Source organism: Diceros bicornis, chromosome 17, assembly GCF_020826845.1.
Source record: "Diceros bicornis minor isolate mBicDic1 chromosome 17, mDicBic1.mat.cur, whole genome shotgun sequence".
Lineage (NCBI taxonomy): Eukaryota > Metazoa > Chordata > Mammalia > Perissodactyla > Rhinocerotidae > Diceros > Diceros bicornis.
In genome coordinates, this window is record NC_080756.1 from 54,225,138 (window position 1) to 54,238,704 (window position 13,567).

General features: G+C 36.7%; 1 protein-coding gene across 5 annotated transcripts in view; it reads left to right on the forward strand.

Annotated features, from left to right (window-relative positions):
• The window catches only part of CD163 (CD163 molecule), a 34,767-nt gene extending 21,696 nt beyond the window's left edge, over positions 1 to 13,071 (forward strand). For 3 of the 5 annotated variants that reach the window (XM_058558881.1, XM_058558884.1, XM_058558882.1), the window contains 10 exons: positions 2,535 to 2,849; positions 2,948 to 3,262; positions 3,647 to 3,739; positions 3,821 to 4,135; positions 5,265 to 5,585; positions 6,308 to 6,616; positions 6,976 to 7,005; positions 7,213 to 7,320; positions 8,564 to 8,659; positions 9,400 to 9,473. In XM_058558881.1, coding sequence (XP_058414864.1) covers positions 2,535 to 2,849; positions 2,948 to 3,262; positions 3,647 to 3,739; positions 3,821 to 4,135; positions 5,265 to 5,585; positions 6,308 to 6,616; positions 6,976 to 7,005; positions 7,213 to 7,320; positions 8,564 to 8,659; positions 9,400 to 9,455 — 1,958 coding nt within the window. In that variant the 3' untranslated portion in view covers positions 9,456 to 9,473. The other 2 variants (XR_009222596.1, XM_058558883.1) reach the window with 2 other exon arrangements.
• Positions 13,072 to 13,567: the final 496 nt, after the last annotated feature.

Here is a 13,567-nt window from a genome sequence, read left to right on the forward strand (position 1 = left end):
CCTATAACAGAAATCCCAAATAGTGTAACTTTGCAACTTAAGGTGGGCTCCTTTCTTTACAGAACTATATTTTTGTTTGCTATTTGTCATGTGTGCCCTTTGCCTTCTTTTGTAAACTCTTTTGCTATATTTCTGTAGCTTTTGGAAGCTCTTTCACTTATTTTGGGGCCTAGGTTTTAGGTCTCTCCTTGTTTTGCTGGAAATAGAGTTTGTAATTTTGTTTCTTGACTTACTTGATACTTTCAGAAGATTTCCAGGAAAAAATTATGGAAATACTGTCTCTGTGCCTGGCAAATTCAAACCACAAATTCCATAACCTATTTAAATTCTTAGACTTTTATAGAGCACAAGGCTTTATGGCTGAAAATGGCCAGAAAAACCCAATAAAGTGGGAAGACTAGAAAGATAAAACAATTTATCTCTGATGTGCAGTTTAGACAAACCAGACAGAAAGAGGTCTAAGAAATTGTATTCTTTAAATGCTATTTCCCACATTATTTACTTGAGAAATTTCTCATCTTTTTTTTTTTCAAAACTCAGTTCAGATTTATGCTGTTCTCTATAGTTTTCCTACAAAGCCCCAAACAGAACTGATGACTTCTTCATTTGTTAGTTTTATATCTAACATATATTTCTAGTTTTGGACTCATCATTATTTTAAACACGTATATCTTCTACTAAACTGTGTGTTCTTGGGGGAAAGAGCAATTAATGAGAAATTGAGCAGCCTTGAAAAGAAGTAGCCTTTTCCCAGGTACATAAGGCTGAGAAATATATTAAAAACAGAGAGAAAAGTTTCTGCAGAGGCACAGAAGCATGAAAAAGCATAGTATTCCCAGGCATCTTTAGGCTGGAGCATCAGGTATGATTGGTAGAGTAATAGATAGTTAAGGCTGTTAAGGTAACATCATAGAGCATTTTAAAGTATGTTAAGAAATTAGCATTTATCATCTTTCCTTAGTTTTAATAGATAGGTGATATTGGGGAATCTACCAAAGCTCTCTGTGCTGTAATTTCCTCAAAAGAAAAATGGTGGTAATAGTAATACCTACCTCACAGGAATTACACAGGAAGTGATCAATACATGTTAGCTACTGTGGTTATGACCGTTGTTGGCAGTATTAGTATTATCTATCTTCACTGATAGACTGAACTCTGTGACAGACTTTTTAGCCTCCCCAAATGCCTAAAACATTATAGGTACTTAATAATATTTGTTTAAAGGATAAATTATTGTATAAACAATAAAGAAACATTGAATTACCTCAACTACAAAGAAATTGTGAAAATATTTGAAATTTAATAATATATTTGTGGTCATGGCACAGATTTATTGGAAAGAAGACTTAGAAACAAGAAGACCACTTAGAAAGCTATTGCAAAGGTTTACATGCCATATGATAACAAATTACATTAAAGCAGTAGCAATAAATATGGACAAACATTGGTGGTTTTTCACATGTGCAATGATTGTGAGGGTCAAGATTCTAGGCTGGAATATACTGCTGGGCTTCAAATCCTGGTCCTTCACTAACATGCGTGTGACCTTAGCAAATTACTACATTTCTCTATGTTTCAATTTCCTTGTCTGTAAAATCAGAATGATATTAATAATTATCCCTTTAGGCATTTGTGAGAATTAAATGAAGTAATGCTTGTTCAATACTTAGCAAAATGCCATGTATATAATAGGTGCGCACTTAATGTTCACTACTATCATTATTATTGCCGTTATTCCTGGTGAGATAAAGAAGTGTTTCAATTTCAGGTGATTCTAATTTGATCTGGATATCATTAATTGAATAAAGAACACAATGGTCTTACTAGTACAATAATTCATTCAATTTTGAACACCTTCAGTTCCAGGTGTACAAGTAGATATGTTTATGAATATAAATGTAAAGAAAAACGTATAGATAAAAACATACTTATTGGCAGTTAAGAGAAGAAGTCCATTGAGAAGATGAGAAAGTTGAGGATAGAACCTTGGTCAGGGAATAGATGATAAAGCACTGTCAGGCAAGAAGGGGTAAAGAGGAGAAAGAAGTGTCTCCTGTATCAAGTGTAACAGACATAAAAAGGAAGAAGAGGTCTGATGTTCATTTTGAAACAGGAAATATATCGAAAAACTTTACATAGAACCGTTTGAAAAGGTTGGAGCAGACCGCGGATTGCAGTGGTTGGAGGATTGAGTATAGGGCTAAAAGAGAGAGTGGATACAAGTTATCTGTGGTCTTCAATGTTATGACTAGTGTAAGCAAAATACTGAAAACAAAGAGTTATCATGCCTCCAGGGATGGTTGGTCCCAGGAGGCAAAGTTCCAGGGTTCTCAGATAAATTGGTCCAATGAGGAATGGAGAGATCTATAAATTGCTATGCCCAACTCTAGGCAGAAAATCCAAGAGGAATGAGTGTGGAAAATCACTAAACACCCTGGCTTCCCTTTCTCACTCTTCACTCCCTTCCTAACCCCCATCATGAAGGAAAATCTGGAAATCACGTTACCTTTCACTGAAATATTATTATCTTTCAGCCCACAGGGAACCCAGACTGGTTGGAGGGGACATTCCCTGCTCTGGTCGTGTTGAAGTGAAACATGGCGACACATGGGGCTCCATCTGTGATTCTGACTTCTCTCTGGAAGCTGCTCATGTGCTGTGCAGGGAATTACAATGTGGCACAGTCGTCTCTATCCTGGGGGGAGCTCATTTTGGAGAAGGAAATGGACAGATCTGGGCTGAAGAATTCCAGTGTGAGGGGCACGAGTCCCATCTTTCACTCTGCCCGGTAGCACCCCGCCCAGAGGGGACCTGTAGCCACAGCCGGGACGTTGGAGTAGTCTGCTCAAGTGAGACCCAAAGAACATGTTTAATTTGTTCCCATACTGTGAAGATGATAGGGTTAGGTAGTCACAGACATCTTTTTTAAAGCCCTATCTCCTTCCAGGATACACAGAAATCCGCTTGATGAATGGCAAGTCTGCATGTGAGGGAAGAGTGGAGCTCAAGATTCTTGGGACATGGGGATCCCTCTGCAATTCTCACTGGGACATGGAAGATGCCCATGTTTTTTGCCAGCAGCTTAAATGTGGAGTTGCCCTTTCTACCCAAGGAGGAGCACATTTTGGGAAAGGAAGTGGTCAGGTCTGGAGGCACATGTTTCACTGCACTGGGACTGAGAAGCACATGGGAGATTGTCCTGTAACTGTTCTGGGTGCATCGCTATGTTCTGCAGGGCAAGTGGCCTCTGTAATCTGCTCAGGTAAGAGGATAAAGGGCAGCCAATGATGAGCCTCTCCCATGGTGTTGTGCCTTAAGAGCAGCTGTACCTATAGAGATGTAGAACGAAAGTAAAAATGATGATCTATTTATGGGATCACGAGAAGTGTGCCAGAATATTAACCTCATTTGTCTTTTTAGAGGGAAAGTAAGCTTAATTTTCTTGGACCTTGTAGTTACCTAGTGTTTACCATGTGCCAACTCTTCTTAGAGTACCTGGTTCGTTCCCAGCCTGGTTGACCCATCCACCTTCCTCTCTCTCTAAAGCTATCTTTGTCTTCAGCTCATCTAGCTAATGTTCCATCTCACCCCTCTTCCTCACCCTAACTTTTTGTATCTTGTATGACTAGTAGTTTGGTGTTTGCAGGAAACCAGAGTCATACGCTATCTCCATGCAATTCATCATCTCCAGACCCAACAAGCTCTACCATTTCAGAAGAAAGTGCTGTTGCCTGCATAGGTAAGAATCAGTGACCAATATAGGAAAATCATCTCAATCCTTAGGAATGTATTTTATTAATACTTTATTTTCTTTTTCTAGGGAGCGGTCAACTTCGCCTGGTAAATGGAGGCGGTCGCTGTGCCGGGAGAATAGAGATCTATCATGAGGGCTCCTGGGGCACCATCTGTGATGACAGCTGGGACCTGAGTGATGCCCATGTGGTGTGTAGACAGCTGGGCTGTGGAGTGGCCATTAATGCTACTGGTTCTGCTTATTTTGGGGAAGGAACAGGGCCCATCTGGCTAGACGAGGTGGACTGTAATGGAAAAGAATCTCATATTTCGCAATGCCCTTCACATGGCTGGGGACGGCACAATTGCAGGCACAAGGAGGATGCAGGAGTTATCTGCTCAGGTAAGTTCTGCATATAACCTCTGGTCACTATTACATAAGAAAGGCAGGGCAAAGGATAGTGAGGGATGTTAATCTCAGAGAATTGCCTGAAAAGCAGATACAGAGGAAAGTATTGTAAGTCAGGATCCCAGAAGTGTGGATTTGATGGACTAGTGCTACCTCATGTGCAAGGTAGTATAATATCAGAAAGAAAAAAATTCAGAAATGAGCTGGTGTATCATGAAAATGACAACAAAACTAATAATGAGAAGTTCTTTTATAAATATATATAGAGCTGGATATTGGGTTCAGTGTACCATGTGATAATCACTTTATTAATAAAGAAATAGATTAAAAGGGACAAGAATAAATACATTCAGTGCTACATTATACAGAAAAAAAGATAATTACCATGCCTATGTAATTTTACTTGGGCTCCTTACTTCTCATAGGAGCAAAACTTACCATAAGAGTCCACAGCTCTTGTTTTGTATACGTGGCAAGCTTTAGAGACTATTGTGAAATAGAAAAATGTACTCAGTTGTAATATATTGAGGAAAACAGTATTATGACTCAGTAACTTAAGGGAGTGAAAAATTCTATATGATAAAAGTGATTTTGAGATCATTCATATTTAATGACATAAATCTGATAGAGGATATACACAGCAAAACTGTGAAGTGTCAAAAACAGAAATATTTTGTTTTAAAGTAATATAAACAAAACATTGGTTTAGTGTCTGAGTACCTCACTAAAATTTAACTATCAAGGACAGTCACAAAAAAGAAAAGAATGGAATAAGTTTCTTAAGGCTACAATTACAGTAATTTAGGGAGAAAAATCCAAAGTATGTAATTGATAAAAGGCTCTGAGCCTTTGATTGAGATTTAAAAGTCAATTTAGAATCATTGGTGGCATCCTAAAGAGGTCCCTAAGTACAAAACTCAAGACTAGAAGACCATAAAATATTTATAGGACAAATACTATATTTCACTAACATCTACTAAATCATCCAGAACATACTGAAGAATTACTAGTAATTGACATATTGTACCTATTTTTAAAACCATTCTCACCTCAGGGTAAAGGGAAAGAGTCCTCTGAATCTTCAGAGAAGTTATGAAACTACTAATTCTGTATTTCACCCCAGAGTTCATGTCTCTGAGACTGATCAATGAAAACAGCAGAGAGACCTGTGCAGGGCGTCTGGAAGTTTTTTACAGTGGAGCCTGGGGCAGCGTTGGCAAGAGTAACATATCTGACATCACTGTGGGGGTGGTATGCAGGCAGCTGGGCTGTGCAGACAAGGGGACCATTAGCCCTGCATCTTTACACAAGACAACGTCCAGGCAGATGTGGGTGGACAATGTTCAGTGTCCGAAAGGACCTGATACATTATGGCAGTGCCCATCGTCTCCATGGAAGCAGAGAATGGCCAGCCCCTCAGAGGAGATCTGGATCACATGTGACAGTGAGTATCCGTTGGCCTATACGAAAATTCCATTCTGTAACTCCACTATCATCTTCTGATCTCATTAAGTTGGAATACGTAACTTCTGGTTAATACCTATTTCACCTGAATGGCGTAATTGGTTTTATTTAATTTAGCCAGTATGTATTCAGGATTAGTGATCATTTTTCCAAAGAATGTTGTACTTCTCGAGGTCTTCTTGAAAGTTTTCCTCAATTGTTTTCTCTGTGAACAAATGAGGAGCAGAGAATATGTGATTCAGTGTTTGACTATTGAATGGTCTACCTTACCTTTTCCATTTTTGTTTCAAGTATTATCTTGCTACACTAATATAAGGAGAGAAGCAGTCAGAAAGATCAATCCTAAGTACTACCCATTCTCCATCTTCTTAAACTGAAAGATTTCTATATACCTAGAAATCTCTCAAGTTCTTTTCTATTTGAAAGAACTTAACATTATAAAATGTTAACTTTATTCATTTGGTATTTCCTGATGAACACTAATGCTCTTATGTCCAGGATGAAATATACCCCGTTCGCTGAAAAGACATGTGCTTTCATAAAAGATGAATTTTGTTAACATATATATTTTTAAATGCAAATTAAATAAGCAAATTTTAAAATAGAGATTTAAAAAAAGGGTTTCAAATCTCTTTTTTGACCTGTGACCTCTTAGAAACTTTTATCTTCTCAGAAATTGCCTAGTTATTTTTGATTTTTCAGACAAGATAAGACTTGAAGAAGGAAACACTACTTGTTCTGGACGTGTGGAGATCTGGCACGAAGGTTCCTGGGGGACAGTGTGTGATGACTCTTGGGACTTTAACGATGCTCAGGTGGTGTGTCGACAGCTGGGATGTGGCCCAGCTTTGGAGGCACTAAAAGAGGCGGCGTTTGGTCAAGGGACTGGGCCCATATGGCTCAATGAAGTGAAGTGCACAGGGAATGAGTCTTCTTTGTGGGATTGTCCTGCCCGATCCTGGGGGCACAGTGACTGTGGGCACAAGGAAGATGCTGCTGTGAGGTGCTCAGGTGAGTGCCAGGAACTTGGATTAAGCTTGAAATCTCCAGCAGTAAAGAGGAGGTGGGCAGTGAAGTGCCTTGTGTAAAGACTGGCCGTATCAACACAGGGATCTGGTGGGGAGAGAATCATGATGTTTCACTCTGAAGGAATGATGAAAACATTTGTTGTTATACACTGGCCTTCACCGAGGAAAAGAGTATAACTTATATGCATCCCTGTGCAGAAGGAAGAAAGACTAGGGGACTAGTTTTAGGTGGGAAAGAATAGTTAACTTGGTTGAGAGGCATGGAAGGCTCAGACAGAAAATAGAAATATTTGTTCTATATATTACTCCCAAAATTGAGTCTCCTTCTCTTTTCTCTTACAGTACCTGAAAAAGAATCATCAAATGCCACAGGTATATCTTGGGGTTTATGAGCGTGGGGCCAATTGTCTGCATTATTTAGAATCCTTGTCATTTAGAGAGTTTGGGTCAGAAGAAGTTCTGAGGATTTGAAATTTACTTCAGTAATTTTGTATCTGACCTAAGAAAGGGATAATAACTAGGGATCTGGGTCTTTTGGCTAAGACATTATCATATCTTGTGACATTTACTTGCGCTTAGGTCACTCATTCCTTGTTATACTTGGGATTCTCGGGGTAATTCTGTTGGCCTTTCTCATCGCACTTCTCCTGTGGACTCAGAAGCGAAGACGGAGACAGCGGCTTACAGGTCTGAGCCAAATTATGGTCTCTCTAACGTTTCCATGGGAAAAGAAGGTTCTTGGGACAAAAAACAAAAACAAAAAGTATTAAACTCAAGTATCAAATGGCCAGAAAGATGGAGCCTAGAAGAGGTTTAAGCAGTTTCTCAGAAAAAAGGAAACAAGATTTCAGAGGAAAAAAGGGTCCTTTGTTGTATTGATGATGATTCCTGTACTATATCTACATATTTAATAGTGACGTTATACAATTGATAATTTAGAATGAATATGCGTATATGATTTAGGATGACTCCTTTATTGCCCAAACGTTTATTTGCCCTTACTATATAGTCACTACTAATTTTACTGTTCTGTCAAGCAATATGCTAAGCTCTGAAATTACAGACATGGATAATCAAGTGTTTTTGTCTTCCTGGAATTTCAAGTCTAGTAGAAGAGATATATACGTAAAAAAATAAACTGCAATATAGTGTTATACATTAATAACAATAAGGAACAAAAGCATCACAGAGAAGAGAGTAATTAAAAAAACTAGAGGAGTATCGGAGGCTTCTCGGAGGGTTTTAAGACAAATTTTGAAGATAAGGTTGAAAGAACTGGGTAAGGTGTCTTATAGGGAAAGAGAAAAATAAGTATAAGTGGAGAGAAGCTTAAAGGATGGCACATTTGTTGTCTTAAGGGAAAATAGAAGTTGAGTTCAAGGAGGGAATCTACTGATAAGGCTGGAGAAGAGGGAAGGAACAAATTTTATAGTTCTGTATTCTGGTCAGAAGATTAATAGTCGTTAAAGAGTATTATGTGGGGGAGAGAAATAGTCAAGATGTCACTTTGAAAGTTCTGTTAGGCAACAGGATGTATGAGGGGTTAAAGGAGGATCTCATCATTGACAAGATAGCATTTTGAAATAGTTGAGATGAAAGATGAAAAGGACTTCATAGGGAGAATGAAGGGGAGAGGATAGATTTTAGGGAAATTTTAGACAAAGCTCCAATGAATTAGAGAAGACTGCTGGCTTGCCTAGGGGGAAGAAACTGGGTTATTATATGATGGCAATGGGGAGGTTTAGCTTCATCCTATTGCATTTGTGTATGTGGCATTATAGGGGAAAATCTTGGTAGCAGAATGGGATGGAAACAAGACAGTAGCATGGATAAAGATTAGGTATCTCTGCACCACTGGGAAAAAGCCCACATAGGGAGGGGAAGTTTTATTGTGATCTGCTGATCCCTAACCTAGGACCTCTGTTTTCAGTTTCCTCAAGAGGAGAGAATTCTGTCCACCAAATTCAATATCGGGAGATGAATTCTTGCCTGAAGGCAGATGATCTGGACCTGCTGAATTCCTCAGGTCTGTGAGTTCTTTGAGGGTATAGTACTAAATGAAACTAAAAATTATTTTTAGAGAACATAAAAATTGCAATCATGGGGAGACCTCTGGCTAAGAGGCCTGTGATTATTTTTCACTGAGGTACAAAGAACCATACAGCAGAATATTATGACTTGGACTTCATTTTATTAAAACAGAAATTAATCTTCTAAAAAGTAATTTAGCTTTTCATATCTCTTTCACAGTTTTTTCCATTTACACTTCTTGCTACTTTCCTTTCTCTAACTCGGTATTTATTATATTTTTTCTAAAAGTCTAACGGCTTAAACTTTCTATATCTTTATCCCAACAGAAAGAATAGCTATTCACAGCTACCTTATTTCCCATTACATAATGCTTCTTTCGTTGTCCTTTGGCTTCAGTTTAGCACCAGTGCACTAATTCTGCCTCTCAGTAGCATAACTCTGCTGGGTTGGAAGAAATATCCCAATATCTGCTTACTCCGTGAAAGTTCCATGCCTTCTCAATATTCCTTACCTTCTGAGATGGGCCTGCCTCACTTCTTCAATCCAAGGAATTTGGTATTTGTTGCAAGTATGTCAGGAAAACATATTTAAATCATGGGACGGACTTCCTACGCCTCCTCAATGTCATTTATTTGCCTTCCTAATTGTGGACAGTGTCTTTAAATGTTCAAAGAGCTTCTAAGGCACTTGAGGGAAGTTCTGATTTATTTCCCAGAAAACTTTTCTTCCTTTCAGAAAATCCCAATGAGTCAGATGGTTTTAATGCTACTGGACTAATTTCTGTGTCTTAATCTCTTCCTATTTCTGGATGAAAAAGAGGACCATTGAGGTACACTGAGGTATACTGAAAAGGAAAATGGGAATCTATTACCCAGTGAGGTGAATAAGGAGAATTTATTCATTATTGTTCAAAACTGGTACATTCCTTTTGAAAATGGAGAATTCCTCTGGTATTAGAAGGAAAGAAAGAATGTATATACACATATATTTACCTGTATATGTATATATGTTTATGTATATTTATGTATATCCATATTCAGAATATATAACAGCTTTTTATCAATATGTCTCTTATCCAGTTACATATATATTCTAATCAATAACAATGGTACATCATGGAGCTAAGGAGAAACTGGGTAAATAAATATGAATAAATCGTTTAAAGACATTATAGGGGTCATTTTAGGAAACAGATAAGGCGTATCTACAATTGTATAATGCATGCTATGGTAAAGATAGTATAAAATACTATGGGAATACAGAAAATTTGCCGAAGAAAGTTTGGGGAGATTGTGAAGAAGATGTGATGTTCAAGTTAAACATCAGATGACTGAAAGACCATTCTAGAGAAAGGACACAGCATGTTCAAAATACGGGGGCATAGAAGATAACCACACCTTTGGGGAACAGTAAGCAGTTTTTCACTCAAATGCATATACTGAGCATATTTATGGTGACAGGTGATGTACTGAGCATTGAAGATACAGAGATACAAGATTCTATTGACAAAGACGTGATTGTTTAATGAAAGATCTCAGTCTATAGGTGGCAATAATGCAGAGGTTTGTGGAGACAGGGTAAGTGATGAGAATCTAAGCTGAAAAGGATGCAGACAGCCCTATAGTGAATGTTCTTATCTGCTATACTTCACCCTCACATTTTATTTTACGGACTGTTGGGGAGGTGGTGGGCTTTGGAAGATTAAGCTGGGGCAAGATATGATCAGATTTGACTTTTATAATTTGCTTTCATGAGGAAAGTGTATAACAAAAGAAGAGAAAGTAAACAAAGCAAGAAATTTAAGTCGCACATCAAAAAGAAAAAATGGTTAAATGAGTTAGTGGACACGTTTTCCAATTTTTAAAAAATACAATTTTGGGGGTACTATACATTTAGAAATGATATGTGGAAAAAGCATGTTTTTTAATAGAAATATTATATATAACATATGAGAAATACAGATTGAGACAAAGGATAAAAGTTGGAACTCTTGAAAGTATACAAAGATAAAGTGTTAACATTATATATATACACATATACAAATAGAGCTCTTATAAATTGTATATAGCATGAAAAGGACTGATATATGTATATGATATATATATCTATATATATTATCAATTGTTAAAACAAAGACAGCATCTAATGGATAATTGGGCAAAGCTATGAAAAGACAATTCACACAAAATGAATTTCAAATGACAAATACGGTCATGCGCTGCATAAAGACATTTTAGTCAATGATGGACCACATATATGACGGTGGTCCCATAAGATTAGTACCAAATAGCCTAGGTGTGTAGTAGGCTATACCATCTAGGTTTGTGTAAGTAAAGTCTATGTGATGTTTGCACAACGATGAAATCGCCTAATGACGCATTTCTCAGAAAGTGTCCACGTCGTTAAGCAACACACGACTATAGACATTCAAAAAATGCTCAAATTCACCAGTATGTCTAGCAGTTCAAATTATGATTAACAGTAATATATTGCTTTATATAAATCAGACTGACAAAAATTAAAAACAGCACCAATATTTACTGCTGGTGAGAATACAGAGAAAAATGTAATTTCAAACATTGCTATCGGAAATGAGAGGTATGGGAGCCTTTGGAGAAAGCAATCTGAAAACTTCTATTAAAATTTTTTTTAAAGTCTTCACAGATTCTTTGACCTGACAATTCTACCCCTGAGAATTTCTGCCATACAGATAAAGCCACTACTATGTAAGAACATATATATATACATATGAGGATTCCTTTTTGCAGCATTGTTAGTAGTGGCAAAAAAAGCTGGAAACAAAGTGAATGCCAATCAGTGGAGTAGTGGCTGGAAAAATTATGGTGCAGCCAAGTAAAAAAGAAAAATCATGCACAAAAATGCAATGATATCATGCCATTTGTGTGCTCTGTTATTGAATATAATTAAATATAGTGTTTACATCTATAAAATTATATATGTGTATATGTATAAAGAAACATTTAAAAATTCTAACAGCATTGTAAACTGAGGAGGACTATGAATGACTTTTGATTTATAATCTCAAATATATGAATATTATTCTGATGTAATAAATTATGCTTAAACTACTTTTTCCTTGAAAAGTAATCACTGCTGAATCACTGCTTCAGAATCAGATGAGGGTGCTTTTAAAAGTGACATTTCTGGGTACCACAGTAGTTCTATGGAATAGAAATAAATCTTACGCACACTGAAGTTTGAACATCATTGCATTTATGGGGCCTGCCCGGTGGCATAGTGGTTAAGTTTGCACACTCTGCTTCAGCGGCCCAGGTTTCACAGGTTCGAATCTTAGACGTAGACCGCTGCACCACTCATAAAGCCATGCTGTGGCAGCATCCCACATACAAAATAGAGGAAGATGGGCACGGATGTTAGCTCAGGGCCAATCTTCCTCAGCAAAAAAAGAGGAAGATTGGCAACATATGTTAGGTCAGGGCCAGTCTTCCTCATCAAAAAAAAAAAAATCATTGCCTTTAAGTTTTCTTTTCAGGAAAGGAATATGCTTTTTAATATATGTGAGTGCGTCTGTGTGATAATGTAATGTAATACATTATATTCTTCTATAATGTAGTTCTTCTATGTGTGTGTATGTGAAGAGGAAAATAACATTTTTTTCTATTTATGGATTTAGTTCAGCCTTTATGATACTGTGATGAAGAATGGACTATTGAATGGACCAAGAATCCACCTCGTTCACTGAAGACTACAGTCCTTTGTCTCCTAGTATTCCAAAGACCACTGCTGAATTTATAAAAATTAAACAGTGAATGTGACTACTAAGAGCTGTGTATAAGACTTTCAAGGGGGTTAAACAAAAAGAAATATTGTTAATTTGAATTTGTCTTAAACTTGTTCTTGATTTTATGAATTTGTGAATGGGCTTTCTGACTTCTTTAGGGTTTCCAAAATATAATATGATGACTTTTCATTTGATAATATTTTCATTTGCATATAATATATATTTTTCTAGTTTGGTTTAAATAATAGTTTTCTTCTTATTACCAAATAAAAACAAATTTATTTTTCCTTTAGTTTTCTTAAGAAAGGGAAAGTTAATGATTATTGAATGGTTTGTTAATAATATATGGTTATCTCTGAAAGGCGTGACTCTCATTGGTTCTTTAACCAAAAATTATCTAATCATTTATTCTTTCATTCAACAAAACTTACTGACCACCTACTGTTTGTCAGCTACTGTGCATTAAATACCCAACTATATGCCATGTACTGTGCACCCAATTATATCAGGTATTATATATGTGTGTAAATATATATAAATCTCCAATTACAATATACACACCTAGGAACCCCACCTATATGATAATTAACATGAATCTTTTTGTTCATATTTTAAAGTGACATATTCTATATTTTATATTTTGTTAATATTTTGAAGTAAGATAAAGTATCATATTCTGTAATATGAAATAGAGTCTTTGCCTACATTTAGATTTATTTTACCAAAATTGTGTATCAGACATCAATTGTTAAAATACCTCCTTATTAATACATTAGTAGAAGGTAAATGAAAATTGTGATGGTACTCAGAATTTCCACCATTGTTTGAGAGAGTATTAGTAGTAGTGCTCCCCTCTCCTTTTATTGCTCAACATGTCCGCTAGATGGTAAAACTCTACTCCACGTAATAATAGTTACTACGTTGCATTTACTATGCACCAGAGAATGCTTTAAATGTTTTACATGAGTTAACAGCTTAATCCTCACAATAACCTGACAAGTACATACTATTTTATACTTTCTTTAGATTTGGGAAAACTAAAGGACAGAGAAGTTAAATGACCTGGCTAAAGGCATAAAACTAGTAAGTGACAGAGCTGAAATTTGAAGCCAGGTACTCTGGCTCTAGAGGCCATGCTCT